Here is a 24529-nt window from a genome sequence, read left to right as displayed (position 1 = left end):
GATGTTAAGAAATAATATCATTCAGATTAACAAGTCGCAAGGAAGAGGCATGAGCAAAGGGGCGTCTCTTCCAAAGAGTTATAACCAGTTAAAGAACACCACCTTTTGTGTATTTCAAAGAGTATAAAAGGCAGATCCACGTTGAGGGAAAGGGGATCATTGAAGGATAAGAGATTAGAGAGCATCGAGCAGATAGAATGTATCATTTCAGGTTGTACACATAATAAACCAGCAACTTACGTGTCTACCCAATTCACACATATATATATATTTTATATGGTCTAATTGTTAGCATATAATTATAAATCTTACAAACGTTAGATATAATCATCTGCCTTGCTGATATGAATGTAATGTCCCCTTTCTGGTTTACCTTAATTTTTTGTCCCAAATTTACAAATCCAAACGAAACAGGGAATATAATATAGTTAGAGGGATAATTCTCACTCAAGAATAGGATAAGTCTGTCACAGAATTAGGATGATACAGCCTGTAACTAAATTATAGTTCTGATTTGATCTTATCGCTAGTCTGATTTCTATTATGGAACTCCTGATATTATCTTTTCTATATACACATATGCCTATACCTTGTAAAATGGTGAATACCTCCACTCTTATGTGGTTGTGACAGAGGCTCTTGCTGATCCCTTTTGTCTGTAATAAACTCCTATATATTATTCCTTTTATTGACTATTACCTTAAGAGTTCTTTCTGATCTTTCCAATCTAATATTATTTTCTGATCATGACATCTTTTTATATATATATAAATATATAAAATAATATTACCAATTATTAATGTATTTGCTTATTACCCTTTTATATAAATCATTAATACCACCACTGCCTAAAAACATAAGTTGATTGTATAATTTTGGTTATAAAGGCAGACTGATCTGACATGCGTCTTTTCTGGTCTGCCACTGTATATTAAATATGACTGTCATACGTATTGCAGTCAATATTGATATTACTATTAAATACTGCATAAAAACATTATCAGACTTCATATATAAAGCATTCACATATATTTCTTCTTTTATATTCCCCCCGAATCACTGCCTCTAATCCTTCTAACTGTTCTCCCCTTTTTCCCCATATAATTCCAGCAAAGAATAAATATTGTATTCATACACTCATATCATATATCACACGTAAGCTTACTAATTTTAGGCTGATAATAATAAGTCAGATATGTGTTCTTTATTGGCTTACTTTCTTATTTAAGATCATATGCTTATTCAATTTTATTTATTTATTTTTTGACCCATTCATTCAGTTGCTTCGCATTATTGAATGTAATCTATGATTTGTTTTCAATTCGGGGCATGACAGATTAAAGGGTGCAACCTGTCACAAAAGGTAGGGGCATGAAACAATGTGCTAATATAAGGAAGATGATACACTTGTGAGACCTGACGTAGTCTAAAAGGGAGTCGAAGGAGGTCAATATTGAAGAATTAAAGGAGCCACTGCTTATTCCTGGCTGCCATATGTAAATTATGTTTATAATATAATATTAATTTATTTTTATTTGAATATTTCAAGAATATTATATTATTCATTTGTTGCTTCTGGATTCGATTGTGCAAGCAAATTTTTATCATCAATGTTTTGAATCACACTCTGTGATTCATCATCAGGATGAAGAAGAATTCTAAGGAGATGAAAGATGAATTCTTCTTCATCCTGATGATGAATCATGGAGTGGATTCAAAACCTTGATGATAAAAATTTGCTCACACAATCGAATCCTAAAGCAACAAATGAATAATGCAATGGATTGTGGAAATCTCATAGCTTTAATATTATATTAATTAAATAATAATATTTAATAAATAAATAAATTTCAAATAATCATTCATTGGTAGTTATTATATTAATTAATAATAATCGCTTCATTTAGGATATATATAACGATCAAGGAGGGGACATGGCATTGTATGTAAATGTTGATATCTTTATTTCTGCCTATATATAATGTGACACATGATAATTCCCTTTTAGATTTTCATCCATTGGATCGTCTCATTTTGGAGGGGAGACATGGTACATACGAAGGATTGAAAGTAGCTAGGAAGCCACGCTGGTAGAGGCACCCCAAGCTCCTGGGCTAGGTCGAATGGTTTGAGGCACCTTGTATGGTCTCCCAACTAGTGCTGCATAATGATGATGAGATGGTTGCATAGAGTTTCAGAGGGAATTCCATATGTACATCTGGGATGTTACAATAGTAAATCTGAATTATATTTGTACAATATTGGTTTATATGTTTATTTATCTATTGATACTAACCTGGTTGCAGGCCCTACATCAGAATACTGAGATAACAATTTTCATTTCCAAGCATTATTCATACCCTAATTGAAGAATTTTAGGGCAGATTAGGTTAAGTACCAGTAGGGGACATTACAGAAAATGATCAATCTGATGATGGCAGAGCTTTCTGTCAAAATTATGTTTGTGTGGTAGGTATGCCTTCTTTCAGGGCAATAGTGGGATGGTTTTCCTCTTTTCTGACCTTTTTGAAAGGAGTTTCCTTTGAATGTGAGTTATGTTAGTTGCTGATGTAAATTATTTCTCTTTCTAGCCCTCAAACTTACTAGTAAAGTGACTATTTAGCTCATCCAATGCTGGAGGTGAATCTTTGCTTGAAACAAGTGAACCCAGTATACTTACCTGGTAAGGTAATGATTCAAAAGGCCAAAAAAATGAATTAATATGTTGTCTACTTTAATGAGGATTGAAGAAAAAACATAGGATTTTCTCTCTTTCATTGTCTAAAAAAATGTCTAGTTGCTTCGTGGATGGGGCTGCCATTCAAGATTGTATTATCTATAAACAATTAAACTGTGAATAGACATCAAGGTGTAAGAGAACAACCTTATGGCTTTTAATTTCACCTATGCCTAACTTTGGTTTAATATAATTGCAAAGTGCCTCTGCTTCTAGAATTAAGAAGTAAAGGACATGGGATCTTCTTGTCTCAAATTTAAAGTGCTGAATAAAGACTTGCTGGAACCCCATTGCTGAGATTAGGTACTTGGGTGAACAACCCCTCATCCAAGACTTATATTGGAAGACACTTTGTAAGAATGTTAATCACAATCTTTGAAATTGCCTTATGCATTGTGTTACAAAGTGAGAGAGGCTTGTAATCATCAAAAGATACACAGTCTTTGAATTTGGGTGTAATTGCATGGGATTTGTTGTTCATCTCCTTAAAGATTTTGGCTAATCAAGCTACTTAGCAATTGGAAAAAACTTGCTCTAATATCCTTTGGTTCTAGGAGATTTATCTTTCTTCATACCAAACACTGCTATAAATATAAACAAAAAACCTAAAGCATAACATAATCTGCAATATTTTAATATTTATGTATAACTTTTTCTTTTGAAGGGTAAGGTAGGAGCATAAACATTGGCTGAAAAAATCACTTCCAGGGTAAGACAAATTATTTTTATAGCCAACCAATTGGCTAAATTTAGCTCAGGATTTTCTATGGATTATGCTTATGAACTTGTGTATATTACATTAATTCGGAGTAGATAATTAAAGTTGTCCATAATTCAACTTAATATTGTCATTACTCCAGTCCTAATTCCTAATCCCTTCTCATTGTTAATCCTAGAAGTGGGCATTGGCTTGTCCATGGCGCTATGACACCACCTCCCTAATTCAGACCAGATGTCAGGAACATCAGTCCTTTCATCCTTGGGGCTCTTTCATCTTGGAGTGGATTTACTCTGCCTCTCCCTAACAGCACTCGTCTCCCTTGGGGAATAGAATTAGAATTGATTAAGTACTTTGACTGTGAATATTTTTTTTTTTCAATTATTATGAATGTATATAAAATTAAGTATGACTGTTATACAGATTGCAGTCTATATTAATATTATTAATATTAATACTAAATTCTGCATAAGAATATTATCAGGCTGCATATATTAAGCGCATCTCCCATGCATACCGCCAAGATCAAAGATGTTACTGCCTGTAACTTAATAAAAGTTCTGATCTGATCTGATCTGATTGATGGTGATGTCATTGGATGCTTTTGATTCCCTTCCTTTATATCTCTCAATGTGAGGGAGAGGTCACACCTCTTCATCATGTATGCCCTTTGGCAAGAGACACACCCTTTCACCATTAGCACCCTTTGAAAGGGACACAACCTTTCACAATCAAATCTGCTCTTCTTATTTAAATCAGATCTGCACTTCTGATTCCCAAATTATCCCCCCTTCAAATGAGTTCTCTGATCCCTTACAGTTTATACCTCATATTTGGGGGAGTCGCAACTTATCATTTCATGCCTTTTGACCTATCATTAACTTTAATCAAAATTTAATTATATTTAATTATATTCATTTATATTTTAATTTAATTTATTTTTATTTTTATTTTTTTGTATCTTAATTTTATTATTATTATTTATTATTGAATTATATTTCAAATTGGGGACATTACAACTTGAAAATTGAAGGTAAAAAACAACTTGAAAATTGAAGGTAAAAACTATATAGTGAAAGATGTTTATCAAATAGTAGCAAGGTTATCATAAATTTTTAGATGTTCTTTTAAATGTTGAATTTATTCCTGTATACAAGTAGATTAGAGGCCTTCAAAATAATAAAATAACATATTATGATGAAAATACGAGATGCTACATATGCCTAATTTTCAAATTCCTATTCAATGCTTTCTGTGTGCTGGTTATTAAGTGTGTTGATGTTTTGAAACAATATTTGGCCCTAGCATTGACAAAAATTGGCCCTAGCATTGACAAAAAACTGTAAGTAGATGATGGATACTACTGATCCATTGTGTAGATTTTGTATTGTGGATCTTTGTTTGAAATAAAATTACCCATTTTCTCTCCTTCTATGGATGTACTGCATATTTTACTGAATTGACTTATTTGTCTGGCAGATGGAATGCAAGGAGTTCCGTGAGTCCATTCTAGGAGTTATGCCACACCATTGGGTATATCTGATGAATTTTATCTGCTTTAGTTGAGGCTAATTGGATTGATGTCTCATAGCTGGGTATGCTGATGATAAATTGTTCTTTGCGTTTATTCATGCCTCTAATATGTGATAGCGTGTTTCTCCAGGAAAGAAGAGAAGATAGTAAATTTGAACTCGCACATTTCAGAAAACACAAAAGAAAGTCATTGAAGAAGATGCCTGGAAAGCAATCATCTTCACTTAACATGCCAGATGACAAACATGTTTTTGGGAAGGATACAAAGTCAAACAATAAAATTGTTGGTGCCATTGGCAAAGCTGCAGAGTATGCTGCTTCATCTAAGAAAAGAAAGGTATGAACCTTTACACAGTGCTTTGGCTAGTATGTTAGTGTACTGTGTATCTATCAGAAAAGTACTTGTGATAACCTTGCATATTATTTGCATATGGAAATAAAATTTTGAAAAGACTGAAACCTTATGAATTGCATGTAGTTGGCCCTTTAGTGATGATGCATTTGTAGATGACATATGTGCAAAATTAGTAGAAGAAAGAAATGAGACAAAATTGTTATGATTGTGGCATTATTTACAGATGTAAAAGTCCAATTATACATTAAGTCCTAAGTTGCTAGTTTATGTTTGGGTTTGGAGGGTTGCCATATAATGCTAGCCATGATTTCATCCCACTGGTAATGGAGCTTTCAGTGTTAATGCTAATAAGTTGAATGGTAGAAAGTCAGATGGATTCCTTCTCCAAAAGGTTTCTTAATACTTAGTTTTGATGGTGCGGCTTGTGGAAACCCAAAAAACTCTGGAGCTGGGTGTAATATTCGTAATTATAATGGAGAAATCATTGTGGCTGCTTCTAAATGTTAATTTATTGTGCTAATAACAAAGCTGAAGCATAAGACTTGTTATCAGGCTTATCAATTGCTCTGGATTATGACTCTTCAGATTTATTGGTTGAGGGGATTCTATGGTAATCACTAATGTAGTAAAAAATAAAGTCTTTGATCAAGTGGAAGCTGAATAATATCCTCATCGAGGCCTGGAATGCTCTCAAGACTGTTAACAACTATAGAGTTTCTCGCTGTTACAGGGAAGGGACTATCTTGGCAGACTGCCTTGCAAACATGACAATGGATTCTTTGGATGAATATGTAGTGAACAGTGATTTGAATGTGTGTGGGGATAAAGCCTTGATTTGAAAATATTTTGAAGAATTGGTGCTGCCAAATTCCAATAGCCCCTGATGCATTGGACTACCATTTGGAGGGGTCTTGTGCCCTTCTACATTAGACCGAATTATACCCATGTTTTCTTATACTTAATATTGTTTAGTTGCAGGTAAATTAAAAATATACATTTCTCCTATGGCTTGAGGGCTTTTATTGCATTGAAAGCTCTGGAGAATATTTCATAATTGTTAAAATAATATTGTAATATCGATATAATGGTCATCTTAGTCATTTAGTTAGTATTTAGATACTTCCATTTATGTCTTTCATCTTTAGTTAGTCTTAGGAAGTTTCCTTTCTGTCTTTCGTGTTTCTATTCTCGATCGTTTCCGTTATGGAAAGATCGTCTTGTAATTTTCTATATAAGGAGTATTCCTCTCCTTAATTAATTACAACATTGCGTATACAACGAATTATCATTTCAATAATATACTGCCATTCAGTACTGGATCCTTTTCATACATCTTCATTGCAGATTTAACTAATTATGAGATGGATTTTGCACAAGGATGTGTCTTATTACATACCTTTATTTATTTCTTCATCATGCTTGGGAATATCAGTATGTTGATGGTTCTATTTCAAGGTATTTGTTGGCATTCTTTTTGAGTCGTAATTCTTCTACAACAGAACTATCCTAATTCAGATAGGTTCTATGTTAACTAGCCTGGTCCATCAAAATGCCCGTGATAACCAATTAGTGTTCTACTTCAACCATGGAAATGGGAGGAAAACAATTCAAGATCTTACGACTTAAATTTTTTGAGAGAAGTCTTCATTATTGGTCCTCCAATTGCGAAAAGTGTAATTAGGGAATTTGTGGGGCCTCAAATTTTGTTTGAATTCCTATAGTAACATCTTCATAGTATGATTGTTTCAATCTTTTTATCTGATCTAATGGACCTGTTAAGAGACATGATTATTTCTTGTGCCTTTCTCAACACATATGTACAAGAAATTTTCATTCTAGAGAAGATACTACACCAAGCCTTGGATGCTTAAAAATGGGAAGTGGGTTTGTAGATTTCAGTGGTATTTTTCTTGCATTTTGGCATCTTCTCCTATGGCTTCATGTATTTATTTTCAGCTAGGAGAGGACTGGTCAATGGCTCTATTAGATGGCTAGGCATGCAAACAATTAGTGGTGTTTCTTTTTGTCAAAACCAAAGATGCTAACAACTGCAAGTTACTTCTTGATTAGGAATAGTCCAGCTGTCAATAGGGCTAGAAGGATGCGGAAATGGCTAGGCAGGAGAAGGATCTGTGGTGTTTTCTTTTGTTGAAAGGAAGAATGCTAACAAATGCAACTTACTTCTTGCTTACGAATAGTGCGGCTCTCAATAGAGCCAAAAGGATGTGGAGGGTGGCACAAGTAGATGTAGCTGTGGTCGAGGATTTTGAGTTTGATATTTTAGTGACACCAATTAATGGTGATGTTTAAATTTCTTATTTTAACACCTAATAATGGTAGGAAAAACGGTTCTTGGGATTTGTGCTTAATATTTTGGTTCCTTGTAGTAATCACCCTATAATTGTTTTTGTGTTTTTCAAATGCTGTGCATAAGTTTTGATGATAATACGAAGAATGCAATTAAATAGAAATATTTGCAATTATACCCAAATGAAATAAACATTGGTATATTAAATTTTTCAAATACCCACCAGCTGAAAATGACTTTCAGAATTAATACAGAGTTTGGACAGCAATATAACAATAAAATCAATGATACCCAGATGGCCAAATTGCCTCAAAATAATAATACAAACTCACCCAGAAGCTTCTTGTTGCTACATGTCTAAAATAAGTTCTGGAACAGCAAACAAAGCTCACAATAATGGCGCCAAATCCCTATTAATCTATATTTCTCCATTCAGCATTCGATACCCAGGTATTTTGCACTCCTAGACACCTTCACGCTAGCAAGAAATCCAACCAAAACATAGGCACTTAGCCTCCCAAATGCTCATACCCTTTTCTAGGTTGTATGGCCTGCTATGGAAGTGTATAAACATCAACATGGAGTGTATAATCTGCAATAAATGCTCTTCATTCTGCTGTAATGTCTTCTTAAATCTGATCACTTATTTGCCCTTCAAAACTTTGCTTCAAATTCTGAAAATATCTCAACAGTGAAGCTCCTGCATAGTTTCTGAATGAAATCACTTGCAAATCAACTAGGAAAGATGTTTCACTTCTGCAGTTGATGTCTTCTATGAGGGTTTTCATCATCACAAATTCCTTGGATAAACAAAATTCAAAATAGCAATAAACTGTTATCAATTCTCAAACATGAGTTTCAAATGAACTCCCAAGGGCCAAAGTTCTTTTATTTGCCCTCTCAAAACCCCATGCCCTTTTTGGGAAATTAAAATATTAATTTTATTTTGAATTTCATAATGTCTCCTACTTTGCATGCCGCTTTAAGTAATAAGTTTATAACATTAACTTTACTTTTAAATAACTACTTATGTCCCCTTTGGTGTCCACTTATAACATTAGCATTATATAAAATGCCCTATATTATACAAAGCCACCCTATTAATATTTTAAATAACGGTAAGTTAAATATTAAATTTAACTTTATAACATTAGCATTATATAAAATAACATATCTGATGATAAATCATCACCCAACAGCATTAAATGCAATAATTGACTAAGCTAGGATGCAACTGATGCTGAGTGACAAGGTCGGTGCCAAACAGTGACTTACTAAAAATACCAAAAATTGATAGTGTCTCAAAACACCCTCGAAAGTGTCATCTCAAAGCTTCAAATGATCCAAACTTGAATCAACTCCTGGAAAAGTCACATAAACTGAACTGCTTGTCCCAAGGTCCCAAGGAATTCCCTAATCACATTGCATTAGCGTACGGGAACCCCGAGGAATAGACTATCAATGACCAACTGGCAACAACTTAGGAAGGGGACATTATATTCTTGGTCTGTTTGGGGATTTTGTTGTTTGTATAATTTTGCAACTCTTTTGAGGGCTAGGATAAGGGCTGTGGATAGGACCCTCTTGCTTGTTTTATTTTTGGATACCTTCCGTTTTTCTTATTTCATATTGTTTGTTGTATCTTTCTTCGATTTGATAAATCTTGGCCAAGATTCATGTTAGGGCATCTAGCCATATGTGATGTTCCTTCTATATTAATGAATGTGGGCATGATCTATCTTGGATGACATTTATCTATAAAATAATCATAATTTGCACAAAATAAACATAAATTAAATACAAACACAACAAATGGCTCATAATGTGATACAAATATTTGGTTATTTGATATAAAAGTTGATAATTTCATGTCAATTGTGAAATAATAAAAGATGAATTAAAATTGTATATTAATACAATCTCACATGGAAAATCAAGATAAATCGCCACATTTCTTTTTTACTAGAGCATCAACAATTTATTTCACATACCTGGACTCAGCTCGGACTTGTAGACCAAAAATTTCTCACTTTGCATGTTAAAAGAATTTAAATCTTATAAAAACCACAAGTTTTATGCAAAATATATTTATAAAATGTACTGAATGAGTCTATAAAATGTCAAGGGACTTGTTTCTGTTATTAGATTTGAATAAAAATAGTGTACAAAGTTGCATCATCATGCCAATACAACTTCTAGTTGATACTATTATGAATTTATCATCACAAACTGCATTTCCAAGCAGGTTACAATTACAAGATTTTACAATACGCGCTTCCCCATTCTAGTGAAAAATTGGGTAGAGGGTCGAGTCCTTGCACATGGTTGTGGCATCTTGCTTAACCTTGAAGGATGTGCTTGTGGCTACACCTTTCTACTAGATGATAGTGACTCTTCTTTGGCCTCATATTCGACATCGTCTACATTGATGTCATTTAATCTAATCTCTCTTGCTTCTCTTGCATCTACACCCTCCATAGCTGGCTTCTCAAAATCAACAATTTTGTCCACTATAAACAAGGACTCCTCATCCAGCACAATCTGGTCACTATAGGGGTCACTTTCAGCCTATGCTCGGCGAGAACCCCCAACTTGGAGTAGAGGCGGCCTATATAGATAGGGCTCCTCTCTCATTGCCCGGGTGCCCCATATCTATCTCTGTTCCTCGCCACTTGGGTGTAAGGCTCGGCTGAGTCCCAACTAGCCACCCTTTACACCCCCTCTCGGTAGTCGAATGAAAGCATGCTCGCTGATTGACCAACAAGAAAGTTAGGGAGGGCCTCATCCAAATAAATAATCTCTTGTAATTTGTTCTCAATCTTATTTGTACAAAGCTGAAGGTTGTATTGCACAAAAAATAGGTCATTGAGGCATTGCTGAGTGAACTTATAGTGCTTCTTTGTGTGATTGGTTTCAAGCAAACTACAATAGTGTTCACAACTAGAAGCACTACAAAGTTGAGATAATTTAAAGGGATAAATTTTGAGGATTTCGGATATTTCCACCCCAATCTTCCCACCAAGAACTTGCAAATAAGATATTCAAAAGTTCACGAGCAAGCAATATTTTATTAATAACTATAATTTTCTAACCTGTAAAATACAAGTAAAGACTTCATTTTTTTTTTACTTGGTGTCTAGATGGATCTCCCTTGAATAGCTAGTGTTGAAGAAAAGAGCTTTCCCCTAGCTTGCTTGCATTCTGCAACTCTGAAAATAATGAGGTCTCTCACCTAAATCTTGGGTATCATCCTTTCAATGCATGTTTAGAGGCCTTTCCCGTTAGGATTTGTGAAGTGATTGAAAAAGAACTTGTGGTTGAGGTAGTACCCCATTGCATGAATGGGTTGGTGGAGTTTGTTCCACCTTCGAATGATCTCCCAAAATGGTTCAAATGTCTCTATCCCTATTGTAATAGTTTTGGATGACCTCTTTGGTGCTATTCATGCCTCCATAAGTGTATCCTATTAGGTTTTGATTACCATCTACCAAGTGCCAAGCTCTCACCAAAGGTTTCAACACCTACAAGCTATGTCAAAAGGTTTGTGTTTGTGTTCAAAAACAATAAGATTTGGATTAAGTTTGACAAAGGTAAAATTTGCCAAAAAAAAAAATGATTAAATTCGACTAATGTAAAATTGCTTGGTTTTAATAAAGCAATGAAATAATATTAGATTATATTATATTTAAAATACTAAAATATAATTAAACTTAAAATTTTATTTAACTATGCTAAACTAATACATTAAATTTATTAATAATTAAGAATCTAAATTTAATATTAAAAAATAATATGTTACTATAAAAAAATTGAATGTACTAAATTTTATTAAAAACAAAAGATAAAATTATCATGCTAATGTACCATTCGATTATCATTGTTAATTTTTATTGAACGATTGTCTGATCATTGTTACAATCAGATTATAATTATTGGAGAGAACAAAATTATCACAAACAATGTGAGAAAGAAAGGGGCTGTAGGTTATTTTTGTTTGTCAGATTTCCACAACATTGCAAAAGTCACCACTCACAAAATAGTCCTTAGCTGTCTCTACAACACGCAGCTGCTTTCACATTACTACAACTCAAATAGAAGCCAACAAACAAAAACTCTTCTTCGTAGAGTAATAAGTCAAAGGAAGAAGTCAACACTAACATTCAAGAGCTCACAATGTGTTTTTACTCATCCTAAGTGTTATTGTATAGAAAAAAACCAAAAAAGTCTATTGAAAACATTTGTTTTATATATAAAAAGCCTAGCCCTTTTTTGGTATGAATTATAAAATTAATTCTAATGATCTTTTTAGGTTTTCTTAAAAGTTTGTTTAATTTCAAACTTTATGGATTATATTTGGTGAACATTGTGACATACCTACAAGTATGAACAAATTTACGTTATTTTTTTACAATGAAAGCATAGTTCCATGGAGTTTCTTGATTTAGGGACAAACGGAGGGGTTTTGGGGATGGGGGGACTAAGTGCCGAAGTTTGGGGATGTCGGGGGGATGGTTGTCGGTGGGGGTGGCACAAATATATATAGTACTTGAAAAATTAGTTATAAAAAGATGTGTAGGTAATAAGTATAAGAATTGCAAATGAAACTTTTGCATACTATGTAAAATTTAAACCAATAAACATTAAAAACATGACAGTGATTGCATTGAAATTTGAACTTTAACAATGGTGGGTATAGTTTTGGAACTTTGGGAGCAAATCAAGAATAAGTATAAGAAGGGCAAAAGAAACTTTGGCATACTAAGTGAAGCTTAAAGTTTAAACTAATAAACATAAAAAACATGGCAATGATTGCATTAACAATAACAATGGTGGGTGGAGGTTTTGGGTCAAGGGCCAATGTCCCTTGCGGGGTTTGGGGACAAAGCCCCCAACGTGCTCCCTATTACACAAATAAAGCCTCCAAAACCTCACAAACCTTCATTACAAATGTCATTTTCACAATTTAATCATTTTTTTTTATGTTTTCAGTCGAAGTTTCTAACTAAGGGCTATAGGAGACTCCTAGGCATCCTCGGGATGGTCAGGGGACTCCTGCGAGTCCTCAAGATGTATGTTGAAGATTAGCGTCAGTCAATAATCTGATCTGACTGAGTCATCTAAGTCAACTTAGATTACTAATTAATTATATTGTTATACTAAAATAATTATGGATATACATTGTATTGAATCAATTATCATATGATTCGATTAGTTGAGATAATCAACATATATCGATTAATATATATTAATCGATTCTATGTAATGCATATAACATATGAATTGATTCATAAGTTAATCGATTGTATGTTATGTCATAGTGTGAATTAATTACTTATTAATTCATGTTAACTAATGACATGTTGATTCTTGATTCATACCGTTTTATCTTCTTGTTGATGACGTGTTATGATCGATTGTTAGAGAGACATGATGGTTGGGAGACGTGTTGCTTAATAGGGCCGTGTTGATTTGTTTAGATGTGATGCTCCTATATCAGTTTGATCTCCCTCTCTCTAGAAGTAAAGTTAAGAAGCAAGGTTACAAAGTTACAAGAATATAAAATACATCTTCACATCTAGCATATAGGATTTATCCATCTCTTGCAGCAGCTCGTGTTAACAATTACATCATATTTAATACACAGGCAGATCACGTATTATTAAGCAGATTGGATTCCTTCCTCTACGAATTCACTGTCATCTTCAAGTCCGTATTATTCAAACAACAATCAGGTCGAGTTTCTCCTTGTGTCGTGACATATCTGTCTCCTGCAGAGCATCATTAATATCACAGATGGAATCTATAATTTGAACTGTCAAATAAATTTGAAAGCATAATCTGATCACTGAAACCTTAACATGGTATCAGAGCAGGTACGAAAACTGGGAAAGGTCCTGTAGATTTCCTTTCAACACTTTGCACAACAATCATTGATGTCTAAAGAAGATAATTCTGATAAGGCCAAAGGCCACTGATTGAATTTAAGATGAGAATACGAATTAGATATCTGTGATTTGGGTACTAAGGTAAAATTACATGTCAACATGTTTATGAACATGATTAAAGGCATATAATATAACTATCATAAGGGAAGATCCACATATGCAGCAATCAGAACTGAAAGCAGCGCTTTTGTGTAACATAATGAATGACAGAGATTAAAGGTTAGCGTGCAAAACTAATGATATTAATTATGCAGCGGTTGAAGGGAGTTTATATGCGGAAGATTAGATGAGAAAATGCAGCGATCCTTTATGAAGAAAGACGCCATACATGGCAAGCAATATACTTGACAGCAAGGAATTAGAAGCCCATCCGATACATGTCCTATCCCGATAATCAAAGGAATCAGAGAATGTAGTCTTCAATACATGGGAAGACTACGAATTGTCTTATACCTCATATAAACACTTCCAGTGCCCACTATTCATAATGGAATTGTGATGATTGCGGATGGGAGTCTATTGTAGCTATTCAACGGGTTAGGAGACGTGGCCATGACAAATAGTATAATGAGCAATGATTCAGAAAAGCGATCTCTTAATACTTTTCGAATGGTCTTAGTATTGCACGTATAGAGGAGCAACCAATTTGGAGAAGGTTGATGGTCAAACAATAAGCCACTGATGCATCTATGAGGTAGCCGTACCGTCAACAACAAGAAATGTGATACATATATTCAATGATGTGATATAAGTATTCAGATGGGGGAAATAAATGAAAAGACAATGCCAATCACATGATTAGTCAGCGATAATTGAGAAAGCAAAGAATCGATTAAGGTATAGCACATTGAGCATTACATAGTATGTTATGAAAAGATACGTATTATATGGGGGTGATCACAAGAACTAGTAATAACAACGATTACGACTCCCTGATCAAGCAAATCGATAATTATGAAGAAGTCGGTTATGAATCGAGCTAACTCATCAAATCCAAAGGATGCCACCTTTCAGATTGAAGGGGTATAAGATGCAGGTTCAACACCTTTTGCATACTTTAAGGAACGATCAGAATATATAATACCAATCAGTGAAATAAAGAGGATTGAAAGCATCGAGGAAGATAACCATTGATTAGATCAGATCAAATAAGATCAGAACTGTTATTAAGTTGCAGGCAGTAGCATCTTGTCCTTAGTAGAATGCAAGGGGTACATTCATTCCCATTATCAAATGAGAGAAAGATAAGATAAAATAATGGTATATCCCAAATGGGGACATTACAAGTGGATTCATATTTTATCATTAGAAGAGTGCGATCAGGTAAAGAATAGTTAATAATCATTAAAGAATAACGAAAGCTTCTTTCAAAGGGACGTGACTCTTAAATGAAACATCACTCTTTGGAGCAGCAGACAATTCAGACCTTAGTGCATCCTTGGAATGGATTTTTTTTGTTTTTTTTAGGAAAAGACAAGTGGGTGCGTGAGTGTGAGAATAGAATGCTAATATTATAAATCAAAAGAAAATTTATGGAAGTGTGTATGGTGTGAATAAAGAAAGAAAGATGAGGAATCAAATGGTGCTCCTACACACAAAAGAAGGAAGGACATTTTAGAAATCTAATGCTTTAGATGTGACAAATATGGTCACTACGCAAGGAAATGTCCAACCAAGACTATGCCTCAAGCCTCTATTGCGGTTTTGGTGAGACTATTCCACAAAAGGATTTAGATGGATTCATATTCTGATTTGAAAGAGGTTGTAGAGTTTTGAAGTTCTATTTGTGATGAAGAGATTAAAATTCAGGAGGAATATGCAGAGGACTTTAGTGAAGATTTTGAGATTTTGCATTTCCATTTTATATAAAACAAATATCTACCTGCAGAGGTGCAACAGTTAACTTGGGAAAGCCATAGAGGCACTTGTGCTGGTAATGATAGCATCTAGGGTTACAAAGCCAAGATTGAGACAAGAGGGCTCTCTTAGTGAGAGGGAGCATACTGAAAGGGGATTTGTTCTAAATCTCAAGATGATCATATTCCTGCCTAGGGCTTGATCTTATGACAGTAGATCCATGGTGGTTTTCAGTCTTCCACGGGCGTTGGGGACGGGGGGACGCGTTTCCGGGACGGGGGGACCAAGGGCCTAAATTTGGGGACGGCGGGGGGACGACGGCGGGGGGGGTGGCGGGTTGGTGGTGCTCATATACTTGTACATATACATATAGTACTTGAAAAACTAGTTTTGAAAAGATGTATGACAGTATTATAGTGTAAGAATTACATTTCAAATGAGACTAGGAAATTTGAAATACTAAATCTAAATACCAAGATTTCTAAGTTGTGTTGTTATATGGAGCCTAATCAAACTCGGAGGTTAGATTTTCCCTACTTCTATCGGTGCGGTTTCCCCCTATATTTTTCAACGGGGGTTTGGGGGCAACGCCCCCAAGTTGGGGTCAAGGGGCATCACCCCTTGCGGGGTCAAGGGGCAGCGCCCCTTGCGCGTCAAAAATACTTTTATTATTTTCTAAAGGCGTCGGGTGTTATTTTTCTATTGGCCCACGTCCAATAAGAGTTACCCCTTAACCCTCAAAAAACTTAAAAACTCACTTTTTTTAAAAATTTTAATTTTAAACATTGCATATAAGTGGGGGCGACAGGAGACGTCTGGGCATCTCCTCGTCCTTGGAGAGACGTCTGCACGTCTCTTGAAGGACGGGGAGACACCCAAATGTCTCCCAAGGAGACGTGGAGGCGTCTCCATGTCTCTTTGGGAGACGCCCAAACGTCTCCCAAGGAGATGCGGGGATGCGGGGACGTCTCCGCGTCCCGGTGGCGCTTGGGTGGCGGTGGCGGGATGGCGGGATGGCGGGGGACGTCGCGTCCCCGTCCCCCCGTCCCCGAGATGTTTCTGACGGGGGGACACGCCCAAAAAGGGGGGGGACGCGTCCCCGTGGAACACTGGTGGTTTTTGATCTAGCACTTCCAACTGTATGAGGATCATACCAGAAGATGAGAGTCTCCTAAAGAAAGATATCTTCCATGATTGGGACCATGTGAGCAGGGGATGCTTCCGTGACAGAGGGAGCAACTAAGATTATGTGCTTCTATTGATATCCGAGGATCTTGGTTATATTGGTTCAGAGGGAGTAGACCATGTCAAGATGGTTTCTCTAGTGATCAGTCAAAGGACTATGATTCATGAGATGGAGTCCCATTTATGTAGGCTGGAAGGCCTTTATGCTGACTTGTAGGTCATGATATTCCTGGATAGTTGAATACTTGGTGAGCTTGGAATACACCAAGAGTGATGCAGACTCCAACCATGTATTTCATGAAAGGTCAAAGCATGTGGAGATCAAGTATCACTATGTTAGAGACATGGTGGAAAGGTATGCTATTCACTAATGTATTCTTCTTTTCAAAAGATGTTTTAAAGTGTAAACTCTTGTGATTGCATTTCTCTTTGAGAGAGACTTAAGGAGAAAGCCCTTATCTACACCCTCTGATATGGTTCATGGTGGATGTCATGTGTGTGACTCCATGACAATTTTGGTTCAGTGCTTGATGAGCCCCTGTGAACATTATTGTGAGGTGATGATCTCTCAATATTGAACACTTGTACATCTGATCATTATCGTAAGGTGACAATCTTATGATATTGATTGATCATACCATTATGATGGATATCATGGGACGTGATATCTATGGATATGTCATAATGGTTTATATCTCTAGTAGTAATATCGATGGATATGCCATAATGGTGGATATCACGAGACGTGATATCCATGGATAAGCCATAATGGTGGATATTACATAAAGAGATATTCATGGTGGATTTCATGTGACGTGAAATCCGTGGACATGCCATGTAGTAATATCTTTAGATATACCATAATGGTGGATTTCATGTGAAGTGATATCTATGGATAAGCCATAATGGTGGATATTACTCTAGGAAATCTCTATGGTGGATATCATGTGAGGTGATATCCGTGGATAAGCCATATTGGTGGACATCACATAAGGTGATGTCTATGGATATGCCTTACTGTTTGTTATCACAGTGAGGTGATATTACCTCCCTAGCTAAGAGGGAGTGTTGAAGATTAGCGTCAGTCAGTCAGTCAGTAATCAACTTAGAGTACTAATTAATTATATTGTTATAATAAAATAATTATGGATATACATTGTATCGAATCAACTATCATATGATTCAATTATTTGAGATAATCAACATATATCGACTAATATATTAATCGATTCTATGTAATGCATATTGCATATGAATCGATTCATACGTTAATCGATTGTATGTTATGTCATAGTGTGAATTAATTACTTATTAATTCATGTTAACTAGTGACATGTTGATTCTTGATTCATGTCGTTTTATCTTCTTGTTGATGACGTGTTATGTCTAGCCGATTGTTAGAGAGACATGATGGTTGGGAGACGTGTTGCTTAATAGGGCTGTGTTGATTTGTTTAGACGTGATGCTCCTATATCAGTTTGATCTCCCTCTCTCTTGAAGTGAAGTTAAGAAGCAAGGCTACAAAGTTACAAGAATATAAAATACATCTTCACATCTAGCATATAGGATTTATCCATCTCTTGCAGCAGCTCGTGTTAACAATTACATCATATTTAATACACAGGCAGATCACGTATTATTAAGCAGATCGGATTCCTTCCTTTGCGAATTCATTGTCATCTTCAAGTCCGTATTATTCAAACAACAATCAGGTCGAGTTTCTCCTTGTGTCGTGACATATCTATCTCCTGCAGAGCATCATTAATATCACAGATCGAATTTATAATTTGAACTGTCAAATAAATTTGAAAGCATAATCTGATCACTGAAACCTTAACAATGTCCTGTTGTCCTTGGTGTCTTGGCAGTGGTGTAATGGATTGCCCTGACTGAATTTTTTAAGGCGACTGTTTTTTTTAAGTCTGTTAAGTCTATGTTGGTAAACTGAATCTGATGCGTTTTGTGTGATGAAGAATTTATTTTAAATCAATATGAAGAACAATCTAAAACATTATTCTAATGCATTTGCTTTCAACTGAACATTCATTCTATCATTGCTGCACTTATAAATCTGCTATTTGGTCTGCTCCAAGACTCCTATAACACTAAACAAATCTGTTCAAACCTTTGCCGTCAAATCTTCTTATGAATTCTTCGTAATTTGCTTCACAAGATCTTCATAAATCTTCTCAAGCCTTTGTCATATATCTGCTCACTAATCTTCATGTATTTTTTCTGTTTTATGCCTCCACAATCTATCCTTTTTCATATGATATTACATTCAGGAACATTCACACTTACTTCTGCACTCTTATATTTTCTTTATACTACTTTATCATACCTCTTCACCCAAGAGGTGCGTCTATTCACTTTTGCAAATGTCTTTAAAAGGTTTGTCATCTTAATATAAATAAACACATTGATTACTTTGTTAGATCTTCAAATATCATACTTGTCTCTCTTCTCAAATCTTGACTTACATACGTTAAAATCTGCATATTATATTCTTTTTCACCACACACTCTTGACCCTCATTCACCATCTTTATTTATACCTTCAAATCTTTGTGAAGATATTCTTCTCTTAAGAGAGTGATGTCTTTATTCAAAAGACATACCTTTTAGTTTGTTCTTCTAACTAATTACTGCATTTATACATAATAATAATAGTTTTTATTAAAACAACTCTTAATTAAATTGCTGCCTTTTTTTATAATTATCATGTTAATGTTTGTCTTTAATATGGATCGTAGCGTCTTTAGAAAGTGTTGCCCATAATTATTAATATTACCTTCTTTAAGTCTTCTTTCTTGCCTTTTATCTTATGTGTCTTTTGTCTTATATGCCTTTTCAAAAAGCATTCGTTGCCCCTTAATCTTGTCTCTTCTTAACCAAATCGAATTGCTGCAATTTTGTTCTTATTGGGAGATAAGACAATTTCTCTTATATGACTCTGTCTTATTTGCTTTTGTCTTTTTCTTAATTTTCATTGCTGACTAACATAAACTGTCATTAATCTTCCTTAATGATAATTGCATCTCATTACATAATTAATTGTTGTCTTATCAATATGATCACCTCCTTTGTAAATTGTTGTGTATCTTTTATCTTCAATCATCTCTTGCATCCGCTCTTCTATCCACAATCAAATCATTGTGACAATACAAATTTCTATGTAATTAACCTGCATGCTGGCATATAATAATTTCTTCTTGATCACATAAATTGCTGTGTAATTGACCTTAGCCACTGTTTTCTGTTCATTGCATATGTAATCTGTCGCTGCTTTAAACAAACATTATTCTGCACTGTACTCCTGTCCACCACTTAGATTGATGCTTCTTTCTGAGAGTTGTATTTCCCTCATGAACCATTACTCGCAAATATCTCTATCACAATTTCTTTGACAGTAATGACACCACTTATGACATTGTTCTTGCTTATGTACCTTGACATTAATGACATTGACAACATTTCAACAGAATACATATCGTACTTGGAAAATTAGTTATAAAAAAAGGTATAACTGTATAAGGAATAAGTAAACACATTGGAATGATTGCATTGAATTGTGAACGTTAAGTTATAAACATTTAACTAGTATGAGTTTTTAATATTGAAAGCCGAAATATCGACATCGAAATGAGAATTTTCAAAATTTTATAATGATGATTCATGTTTACTATCAGCAATGTTCAAAGTTCAAACTTAAAAAATAAATAGTAAATACTAAATAGTAATACTAATGACTCATGACTCATGACTCATGATTCATGAGTCAATGGCTAATGGCCTGATGCCTCTAATCATCCCCAAGCTCCTCACCAAATTCCCCATCCCTGGAATTGTTGGACTCCACATGCTCAAGCTCATCTAGACCAATATCAACCATCCTTGTCTGTCTAGCATCAACATCATTCTGTGTTGGCTCTTCTAACACTACATCCCATTTGGTTGTTAGACTCTCCTTGTACTTAAGTGTGTTGGGGTCAATGAGATGCAAGGCACTATGCACAGCCACAAGCTTCTTTGCCCTCCTAGAAGTAAGGCTGTTCCTCTTAATGTAGTGGATGAAACTATAAGTAGACCAATTCCTCTCAGTAGCAAAAGAACTAGAAATATGGGACAGCAAACGAGTGGCTAGAATAGTAGTCAAAGATCTAGGCACATGCATAGTCTACCACAAGTTGGGGTCCTCTTGTGACATAGTCTCCAAATCTATCTTGACCACTTCTAAATATCCCCCAAGAGTGGCAAATTTTGTCCACTTAGTACGAATTAAGCTGGCAAATTTTGTCCACTTAGTACGAATTAAGCTGGCATCTATAGGATCATACATTTTCTCAATGGCCTTAATCAACCAATCCTTCACCTCAGCATCCTCTAAAGGTGTAATTCTCTCGGACCTTTTTATGTACCACTTTGGGTTCAATGCATAGGTAGCCAATGTGTAAGGGAGTGTTGAGGCTCTCCCATTTTTGTTGAATGATCGGTTGAATTTGCTTGGTGTAGAATTGCAATGTGGGGTTTTTCTCTCGCACAACAGCCTTCATTTGATCAAGCATAGAATCAATGCACTTATACAACTCTCCAAGGGAAGGTGCAATTGAATCCCTGTATCTAATAACTCAGAAGGCTGGAGTAAAGATGGAGAATATATTTGTCATCAGCCCAAAAGACATCATTCTTCACCCCCTCTTTCACCGTCAACCCTTGTCTTGTCTTCAACTCAGGCCATCAATTTCATTATGTTGTCATAACCATTAGTTGCAATGCCTCTTGTAACTCAAGAATCCTCTCCAAGCGAATAAAGTATGATGCATAGTGAGTCTCTACAAGTTTCAAGAATTCCTTCTTGGAGAAGGATCTGAAGAGTGGATGTGAAGTGTGGTGGTTGTAGATAAACATCAACACGTCTCTAGCATCATTGACATTTGTTTTGATTCAGCTGATTATACACGTCCTTGAGTGCATTACTTATGGCATGTATTCAACAAGGAGTTGTCAAATATTTCTATAGGTTGCCTCAATTAACTTCCTTGCAGCTTTCTACATGTGGGTCGCATCTCACTACTTGCACCACATTTTGTGGCCCAATCTCCTCTATAGCATCTTTGAGGATTTGGAACTGAAAATGAGCATCCTTGCGATGCCCTGAACAATTAGTAACCCTGAGGAAATAAGGGTCTGCTGTAGATGTAACCATGATATTGATGAGTGGATGATGCCTAATGTCTGTCCACCCATCCATTACTATGCTGCATCCGCTTGTGACCCAGGTACTCTTCATCTTCTCCTTCAATATATGAATATTGGAATAGTTCTTATCCAAGATTGTTGTCCTCAATTTAGTCTCCCCTAATGGAACATATAATGGTGCCGCCCTTATTATCTTTCCCATAACTGCCTTATAATAGGGAGAGTTAGCCACATGGAATGGAATGCCATTGGCAAAGAAGAATTTTTCAGTGGCATCATTTGCCTCATCCTTTGCTTGCACGTTGAATAAATCTGCCAATGGTTGTGAAATTGTAGGACTAGTCATCTTATGCTTCCCCTTAGGCTTTGGTGCCCCTGAACTAGATGGATTTGGTGGCGTTAGACTCTGCAAAGTAGAAGTAGAAACTATAGAATTCCAATGACCCCTACCCTTTTGTGGCAAATTCACAGATGTAGGTACTTCTTCATTACAACCCCATAATTTTAATATTTCAACCCTATATTTCAGGTTCCCTTCCACCTTTTTACATACATCTACACCGTTGCCTCGGATAAGAAGGAAGTAAGTAATAGCTCTAGTCATGCTGCCTAACCATTCAAGTTTACACAAGTTGCACTTCCACATTCTGGTGCCCCCAGCTTTCCCAGGCTCTGCTGGTACCTTAGATGCAAATTGTTTTACAGGTCCCTTGGCCCATTTTTGCAGGATTTGAGAAGAGCAACCATTATTTTGACTCCAAATAGAACTTGTTTCAGTTTGAGTGTTAGTGTCAACCCACACTGCTTCTATGCTAGGATCATCAGATGATTCATTTTCACTTTCGATCTCTATTTCAACATCTTGCCCTTGACCCTCATCCTCACTCATGTTGTGAGAACTCATAATGATAATGATGTAGCAAGAAACAATGATTAAAAAAATTAGAAAACCTATATGCTGCTGTCATAATTTATTAATTTGTCAAATTAGAAACAATAACAATATTTTTGGCATTTGCTATTGTATTCTTCAATAGAAAACTATTGCAAAATATTGGGGAAAGAAAAATTTCCAATTGCTGTAGCAAATTAGCAATGCAAAATGGTGAATTTAAATTTTTGATCTTGAATTAAACATCGAACAATGAAAACTCAAAACTCAAATCAACAAACACTAACAACAAAGCCAAACAATGACAGAAAGGGGCAGTGTATTCAGGGTTTTGAATGAACAATAGGTTTTCAATCATGAACAAATAAGGTTTTGAATGCCTACCTTTAATCTAGAATCACAGTGTTGAATCTTGATGTCTTCGTCTTGCAAGGATAAAGAATATCCTAGCAGCCTTGCTCTCTCTCCTTCCAGCTGAATCTCTCTACTAACTGATTTGTTTTTTTTGTGTTTTATAATGAGACCATATGTCTCTTTTCATAAGTTTTTGGGAGGCCTTTGGGGTTGGGGTCGAATTAGGTTAGGTTGGACATTTTGAAGTAACATTTTTCATTTATTCAAAAAAAAACTTGCAAAAACATCCTTTTCTGTGGGAAACTTTTGAACATCCCCACAAGGGTTGAGGGACGCTTGGTCATCTCGAGGACGTCTTGACAACCCCTTTTGGTGTATCCTGAGCTAAACATCTCAAAGATGCCCCCTCTTAGAGGGAAACGCCATGAAAACGGCAAGGGGTGTGTGGTGGGGGGATGTTCCCCTGGTGTTTTCATGTCTTGAGGACGTCCTTGTTTTGGAAACACAATGTTTTTTGAGGGGGACATGTCTCCGTGTAACTATGCAAAAACCATTTGTAAGTTTAGATTTGTATTCATTCGATGTATCTTTGATACAAGGAAAATACCTTTAGGGAGGAATCCATTAACTATGTGAGAAGAGAGAATCCTTTTCAAGGGGAATTAAAAAACTCCTTGTAATAACTAAAGAGAATGTGCAAAAGGTTTGACATAAACATAAAAATAGGGTTTTTAGGTGTGAGGAAAAGAAGGGGACTAGAAGGAAAATGAAAAATTCAATATTTATGATATGCCTACAAGACAAGTAGGATGGGAAGAATGTGCAACATTTCATGTGAGCATAAAATAAAGATTGTATTTTTGAATAATGAAAAGAGGAGGAATGAGAAAAATGGAGGAGTTACAATGTAACTCTTGGAGTCCCTTCAGATAGGACAGGACAAAGCAGAGTGGGAGTCTGAGTAACATGACTTGTATCTCCCAAATTTCTGTACAAGAGGAATCTTCTGTATCATGCAAAACACTTGCTTGAGAAAAATAAGATGTCACAAAAACATCAGTTGACTACTCATAACCAAATGATATAACTACACACATGACAGAGGTAAAAAGGAATACACTTAAGCACTTTATTCATATGTCATAGCATTTATGTGAAATGATTCTACATAATATACAATAGTGCCATTAGGGACAATGCACACAGAAGTTATCCTTTCAATATGTGCCTGAAGATATCAGAAATAGGATGGATCGCTGTAGGCTGTAAGGTATGTCTGCTGGAGAACTACCCAGAACTACCACTTATATCAGACACAGCTAGTAATCCCAACTAACCAACCAAACACTAAATATGCTTGTACAAATAATTGGCATATGTATTTGCTGATCATCATACATCTTTTTACTCCACTATATAAAATATGACTTCAGAGGCTCAAGTACAT

General features: G+C 35.4%; 1 protein-coding gene across 2 annotated transcripts in view; it reads left to right on the top strand.

Annotated features, from left to right (window-relative positions):
- Positions 1–24529, top strand: part of LOC131074672 (uncharacterized) — a 147351-nt gene that overhangs the window by 89617 nt on the left and 33205 nt on the right. For both annotated transcript variants that reach the window (XM_058011346.2, XM_058011345.2), the window contains 2 exons: positions 4935–4988; positions 5119–5325. In XM_058011346.2, the coding sequence (XP_057867329.1) occupies positions 4935–4988; positions 5119–5325 (261 nt within the window). The remainder of the gene's footprint in view (positions 1–4934; positions 4989–5118; positions 5326–24529) is intronic.

The sequence above is a fragment of the Cryptomeria japonica genome, chromosome 4 (assembly GCF_030272615.1).
Source record: "Cryptomeria japonica chromosome 4, Sugi_1.0, whole genome shotgun sequence".
NCBI classification, from domain to species: Eukaryota; Viridiplantae; Streptophyta; class Pinopsida; order Cupressales; family Cupressaceae; genus Cryptomeria; species Cryptomeria japonica.
This window is presented reverse-complemented; position numbering and strand designations above follow the sequence as displayed.